Below are 7,876 nucleotides of genomic sequence, written 5' to 3' on the forward strand. Positions count from 1 at the left end.
TCGTTGTTCTGAGTTGCCTTAATATTTAGCTCTGTATTTTGAGAAATGATTCATGTCATTTTTATCTTTTAAAACAAATTATCCAGAAATGATCTTGATCGATCATAATGATACTGTAATAAACCATAATGATCTTGGTTTGCCCAGACTACTATTTTTATGAACTACAATGATCTTGGTTTGCCAAGAATGATATTCTTATGAACTAGAATGATCTTGTATAAACCAAAATGATCTTAATTGTTGTACATATGCACTTGATTATCTATCTTAGAATAATACATTCAAAAACACAATTTAAATAGCAACACAATCAGAATCAAGATTAATGATTAATTAACTTGTATGTTTATCTTCAAAACACTTGATTTTATATTTTGGCTCAACACATGAGAAATTATTGTTGCATTTTGCGTTGAATTTTGTAGATTGCTAGATCACTCTAATATAAATATTTGAAAGAAAAAAAAGAGAGGCACCACTTATTATTTTATAATTTTTTAGGAAAAATATTAACAACATAGTTAAAACGTAAAAACTTATGATGTCACGCCACATACATTTTTCCACAATGCTCAAATTAACCCATCCTAAAAGTGAACTTTCATCTACTATTCATCTTCTTAAGGACATTTGTCATTCTTGCCAGGTCCACCATAGTAAAAATAATTTCCCATGTCATCATTAGTCCCTGCTTGTATGTTATAACAATTTTGATTGTCTGCATCCACTTGTAGATTTGGCAATGAAATCAAGTTTCTATTTGAATCCATAACTTGCAAATTCTTAAAATAAGAAGCTTTTCCAAAACCTTCCTCAGCAAAATGTCCACTACCCATTTGGGTAGAAGTGTGAGACCCTGTTGACTTTTTATTCACTATTTCTCCACCAAATTGAATCATCGTTGCCTTATCGTTTAAATGTGTGAACAATGAGGATGGCCAGTACCCAATTTCTTCATTAAAATTAGATCCAAATTTAAGTAACCAATTCCCATTTGTTGGATCCTACCGACAAAAAACAAAAAACAAAAAAACTAAACAAACTAAACCTTCAACAACACCTTTTGTTTTATGACAAAGTTATGTTACTCATACGTAGACATAGAGCAACATATTAACTTGACAACATAAGTGAAATCATAAAAATAAATAAAGGCTCCCCGTTTGGTGAATGAAATATACAAAATATTGAGATTTGATAAGTAATATAAAAATAGAATAAATAAAGGAGATGAACTCATATATATATATATATATATATATATATATATATATATTGTGTGTGTGGGTTCAAATTACACATATGTATTGTTAAACCGTTCGATAATGTTTCAACTAATAAATTATTTTATCAATTCCCCATCAATTATAAAATTCATCTATTGTGTTGTCATTATAATCTTTGAAAATTTCGAGATTAGTCAATTTTCTACTAAAATGATTAATGTGAATGACAATTTTCTATTACAAAAATAAATACCTTTTGTAATCCAATTAACTCATCTTTACAATTTTGAAGGCGGATGATTGACACATTATTATTAAAAAATAGTAAAAAAAAAAAGGGTATGGAGAATTATTTTTAATCTTCTAAAGTCATTTTATTAATCTGAGTAGAAAATTACCTTCGAGATCATTAAGTTAATTTCAAATTGCTGTCCATTATAGATAGAAGTAGGAGAAATTGCAGCTCCAAGTGCAAGTGATGTACTAGTTTGAACAGCTCCAAGTGCATACTTTTCCACTTTATTTACTTTAATCAATTAATTTACTTACCGTCCAAAATATAAATAATCTAGGTTGGCTGTCTCCATACATCGCAGGATAAACCTAAAAAAAATAACATAAATTTAACTTAATTGGTTAAAATATAAATTTAAGTACATGGGTTAAAAATAAATAGATGGTTGACATGTTAACGGTGTTTTGAATGCAAAATCCAAATTGGAAGCACTTAAGGAAACTTTTGAAATATAAATAAAATAATTTCATTTTGATACATAATTAGTATAAAGTTTATAATAGTCATATATTTTATGACATCAATAAAAATGTTGGACCTTAATACTAACTATTTTAATAGATTTGTATGAGACGATTTATAATGTGGTTGATGTATAAATGTATATGTTAGATATGGATAAAGATTTGACAGAACTAATTTAAAATAATTAGACGTTAGTTAGTTAATTTAGGAACACATATATAAAATTGTATATATCCTAATTGTATCATATTCTTAAAAATATATATCAACTACAATAAACTAATAATATATATTTCATATGGTCACAAATATAAATAAAAATAAGATCAAAATAAATTTATTATTTAGTGTAAAATATATATCATCTTTCTTTAATTATAATTTTGTTTGTTTATATTTGAACGTGGAGAGATTACCAATTAAATAAATAAAAAATGTGCAAAGGATATGAATGAAAGTAGTTAACATGCCTGCCAACCAACTTCAATGGAATTGAGGTCTGTTCCAAATGTACCAGCGACGATCCATATTTGAGCCAAGCTAAATTCTGGTGGGTTAGTTTCTACATGTGGGGCCCACACATTAATGGTAGCTTTTGCTCCATAGAACGCATCCCCAGTCACGGTCCCAATTGCATACTGTAAGGTGTGAAACAACATTAAGGTTTAAAAAACATTTTAATACTAAAAAAAAACTCTCTAACTTATATTGTGCAAATGAAACAATAACTTATATTGCGATCTCTTAAAATTAAAAAAAGGATTCAATATCACGACTTAAAAAAGATAGAAAACCAGTCATTTTTATTTTTTTTTGCGAAAGAAGAATATAACAATTGTTTATTATATATGCTTTTATCAGAATATATTTTGCTAGGTACATTGTGAGAGTACAAGCAGATAAGCACTATATATGTTCAGTTTTGTACTTAAAAAACGGCTACGTAGAGAGATCGTAAAATCTCAAGGTTATTGTATAAATAAAGACTATATAGTAAAAAATGTAAAAAATATATTCCAAATATAAATAGTACTATATATGTTCGGTTTTAGTATACTATATAATAAAATAGACAAAAACAGGAATTTTTTAATATATATGAGTTCATTTATTTCAAAATCATATAATAAAAACTTAAGTCGTTGGTTTATCAATCTTAAAAGCATATAATACACTAATTTATCATTCTCTATTTTCCTTTTTCGTTAAGTTGTTGGTTTATTCCTTAAATTTACAATAAGAAAAAACACAAAAATATATAAAAATAAAAATCATTTATTTCAAAAGCATATAATACACTTAATTTATCAATCTCTATTATCTTTTTTTGTTAAGTTGTTGGTTTATTCCTTAATTTACCATCAGAAAAAAAAAACACAAAAAGATAGAAAAGTACAATAAAATAAAATAACTGAGAGAAAAATAGCATCTTTGTGATTGTTTACCTCGTGTCCATTGCTAACGGTATCCTTTTGTATAATATTGAATTTTCTTCTCAATTTGTTAATAGACGAAGCTCTTAATATTTCTTGTTCTTTTGTTCTTCTAATTGGAATTGTTCCTTCGGGGCATGTTTCACCAGATAAACTCCACAATTGAAAGTTGTCACTCAAAATTCTCGTTTGATTATGCTCTCTTGGACTTTTTGGAGCATTCTATATATAAAAAATATGCATGCAAATTTCTCAATTATAAAATTGATATATATAATAGCTTAATTAGTTTCTAAAAGGATTTAGCTTAATTAGCTTAATAGCTTAATTCAATAACAAAAAAAAATACCAATAATTTATGTCCTTTCAAGAGAGGATGATCAAAAGCTGGTTGTTGATGAAACATAACACAATCTATGATGTCACCGTCAGGGCTCTGCAAAAATGAATATAAACACAAACCATATAAGTTAAGCTTTAAGCTCCAAGACTTAAATATAAAAATAAAAAGATTATTCAGAGAAAGTATTTGAAAATTCTATGGAATTTAAAATTCTAAACAAATCAAATCTTTTAAATGAGCTTCCTTCATTTAAATAATTGTTTGGATACGGTAATTTTTTATTTAAAGTTTGATCAATTTTATAAGCTTTTAAAGTTTTAAGGTAAGAATAAAAATATTAAAGAAATGGGGATATAAATGAAATTTAAGAAAATGGGCCAAATTTGCAAATTAAAAAATAGAGGTATTAATTAATTTTCCAAATTTTTAATTTATAGGGCGAATTTGAAAAATTTAGGAAATTATAAGGATGTATTTACAAAAATAATTATAAATTAATTTGTATATAAGATTAATATGCAAATTTTAAAATATATAGGATTAATTTTTTTTTTTTTTTAATTATACCAACCATAGTAGTCATATTTTACAAGGTTTAGAGTGAATTTCAAATTCTTAGTTTATAGAGAGTATTTAAAATTGATACTTTGTTTTAATAAAATATATCTCACGAAACCTTCATCTTAAAAACGACTTAAATATATGATTGGTTCTTGTAATTATGCATTTTTTGAGTTTTAGTCGTTGTAAGTTTTTTTATTTGATTTTGGTCCATGCAAATTTTTTTTTATCCTTGCTCTTTTGTTTTATCCACGATAAAATTAGTTTTGATACAACGAGTGTCTGCAATATATATATATATATATATATATATATATATATAATATTTTATTTTACTTCCTCAATTATTTGCAATATAAAAATTCCAAGAATTAATTTAAATAAAAATCAATTTTGCAAGGAAAAAAAATAAAACTACAAGAACAATAACAAAATTATATTATTAAAAATTCATCAAATATATTAATAAAACAAGGAAATTTATATTGAAAAATTTTGAATTGCCCTCTAAAATTATACTACCTCGTGAAGAAAATCTTCAGATTTATTTTGACATACCTGGATTGCTTTGGTAGAAGGCTTGTTCACTTGAAATCCGCGACTACTTATTTCTAAAGAATAAATAGGACAAACCAAATAAATAATGAGAAAAACATATAGGAGGAGAGAAATAATTGGGAATGTAAAATCCATGTTTGGTTTTGTAATTATGTGATTGTCTAGGAAATCATGAGTGTATATATATATATATATATTATATATTATATATTATATATAATTCTTAGGGTATTGAGTAAAAAAAAAAGTAAAAGTATATATTGAGCAAAAAGAAATTAAGAGTAGATTAGAATATATAGCAGGAAAAAATAAAAGTTTAATGAAAAATAGATCTAATTTAGGAAAAGAAAAAAAAAATTAAATTTTTTTAAAGAATTTTAACATAAATAGCATTAAAAAGTATTATAAAAATCAATATCCTCTTTTTTAATTATTTCCTCGTGGAATTCGAAACAATTTCAATAAAATCATGATTATCACTATAATCAACTCAGTCACTATTATTTTTTAAAAGACATTACTATAGACACGTAAGAATTATTAGAGTTGTGATTTATTAAACTACTATTAATTAGCTAATGATTTTTAATCAATGGAAATTCCTGACATAATCAAAATCTACTCTTTCGTTTCGAAATTTCCTTCAAACATGGGTTTTAACTTTTCCTACCGACTTATCTTCAGATTTATTGCCATAAATATTTTCTGATGCAAAATCCTAAAATCCTTGGAAGAGGACAATTTCTGTGTGCGCTTTTCCTAATCTCTTGCATTTAAATTTAGGAATGGTTGTTGCTTTCTTCAATTCATTTATTGTAAGATGAAGTTGTTTCTCTGCACTACTTCATATTTTTAAGCTTTACAATCTTAAATTCTTTCACGTGTTGAAAGATGGAAATTAGAATTGGCTTGCAAGTTTTGCAAGTTATGTACATGAAATTGGAAAATTAATTATATTTCTTGTATATTAAAAACTTTAGATTTGATTGATATTTCAATACTTTGAATTTTTAATGCTTGTTTGTGATAATTATAATTTCATTTCTTGAATAATGAAGATATATATTAGAATTAATGTTGCAAATTGTAATTGATATTAATTCAATATGACGAAAATCATTTTACACTAAGCAATTATTAATAAATATTAGTTAAGTGATATGGACTTCATTGAAATATTTTCTTTTTTATTTTCATGCAAATATGAGTTGAAAATGATTATTTTTAGAATGTTTAAATATTTAGGAAGTTGTTTTTGAGGGTCATAGAATGGGTGGAATTTTAGGAATTTTATTGGTTTTAAAAATAGTTTAAAAAGAAAACGTGTTTTTTATTAAAAAGCAATTTTTGGAAAAAAATTGAATTATGGATTTTTTTTATAATATTAAATAATTAGTGATACTTTTTTTATAGTAATTTAATTTTAGAAGTTAATTTTTAAAATATTATTTAACTTTAAAAATGGTTTATGCAGTACGTGATTTATTTGGATTTGCTAACGCGATATACTACCTTCTAATAATTTATTACTTAGTTTATGTGCTACTTGAAAACTTATTATTTTAGTTTATTTTAATAATAAAAGGATAAATTCAAAAGAAAATTAATTATGATAAATTTAGAATATTAGTTGAACTATTATGAGAATATGTTACGTATTTAGAATTTAGAATATTAGTTGAACTATTATGAGAAACCTGCATACCTTGATTCAAGATTGTAGCGGTGGCGACAGTGAGGTTGCGGCGGTGCGTTTAGGTTGCGGCGGCGGTGCGTTTAGGTTGCTCGTTGAAGGTTGCAGCGGCGGGTGCGTTTACACTACTAGAAAAAACGCTTTTAGAGACCACATTTTCGGTCACTAAATGGAGAAAATCGGTCACTAAATCAATTAGCGACCGAATTAGTGACCAATTTAAATCAGTTGGTAAACTGCTCGTCGCTATCATTTGGTATACTGCTCGTCGCTAGTGACCGACCGAATATCTATTTTTTTTAGATATAGAGATTCAGAAAAATCTAGTTTTAAAAGAAGAAAAAAAGATTTTGATTGGTCTCTAAATCGGTCGCTAAAATATATTTGTGACTACTTTAGAGATACATTTAGTTTTAGTTAACTATTATAAATATTTTGTCTACAAAAATTATTTCACATTCTTCTTTTTTTATTAATAAAGAAAATTAAAATATGTAATTAAAAAATTGTTAGCGACCGATTTAGTGACGAAATAATATTTAGTTTTAAGATTTAAAATTTCAGTCTCTACTTTGGTCGCTAGTGTGAAAGACAAATTTTCTATTAGTAATATTTAGCGACTGGATTTTTGGTCGCTAAAATTCAATTGCGATTTCAGTCACTAAATTTCATTAGCGACCGATTTAGTGACGAAAAAATATTTAGTTTCTAAATTCAAAATTATGGTCTCTATTTCGGTCGCTGGTGTGACTGAAAATATTCGGTCTCTAAATCGGTCACTATAGGCGAAAATTCTAGTAGTGTTAGGTTGCGGCGGCGGTGCATTTAGGTTTCTCGTTGAAGGTTGCAGCAGCGGCGGCGGTGAAGTTGCGGCGGTGCGTTTAGGTTGCTCGTTGAAGGTTGCAGCGGCGATGCGTTTAGGGTTTTGCAGGAGAGAAGGGTAAGTTGAAGCAGCGCAACTTGTAAAAGAGGATTTAGGTATTTGGCAGCGGGAATTCAGAGTTTTGAGGCGGGACTGAGTTTTTTATTTATTTTGGGGTATACTAACTATTTAACTCGATCACTAAATACCTATCTCTAAATACCTCTCTATACTTAGGACTTATTGTTTAGTGGTTGTTGGTATATTATATCTATACCTACGGCATTTATATGTGTTACTAAAAACAACCGTTGGTATATGGCAAATTTCTTGTAGTGTAATTTGTGTATAATATTTAAAGTAGTTGAGAATGTATAAAAATGAGGTGATTATACATTTCTTCATATTGATTGTTGATTTCATATTAATGCAAGCGG

General features: G+C 26.5%; 1 protein-coding gene across 1 annotated transcript in view; it reads right to left on the reverse strand.

The window, feature by feature from the left end:
• Window positions 1–623: 623 nt before the first annotated feature.
• Window positions 624–7,876, reverse strand: part of LOC101515487 (protein neprosin-like) — a 13,461-nt gene continuing 6,208 nt past the window's right edge. The window contains exons 3-9 of the mRNA XM_004509610.1: window positions 4,885–4,937; window positions 3,772–3,858; window positions 3,435–3,644; window positions 2,460–2,627; window positions 1,779–1,832; window positions 1,628–1,738; window positions 624–1,007 (exon numbers count right to left, since the gene is read on the reverse strand). Coding sequence (XP_004509667.1) covers window positions 624–1,007; window positions 1,628–1,738; window positions 1,779–1,832; window positions 2,460–2,627; window positions 3,435–3,644; window positions 3,772–3,858; window positions 4,885–4,937 — 1,067 coding nt within the window. The remainder of the gene's footprint in view (window positions 1,008–1,627; window positions 1,739–1,778; window positions 1,833–2,459; window positions 2,628–3,434; window positions 3,645–3,771; window positions 3,859–4,884; window positions 4,938–7,876) is intronic.

Source organism: Cicer arietinum, chromosome 7 (assembly GCF_000331145.2).
Source record: "Cicer arietinum cultivar CDC Frontier isolate Library 1 chromosome 7, Cicar.CDCFrontier_v2.0, whole genome shotgun sequence".
Lineage (NCBI taxonomy): Eukaryota > Viridiplantae > Streptophyta > Magnoliopsida > Fabales > Fabaceae > Cicer > Cicer arietinum.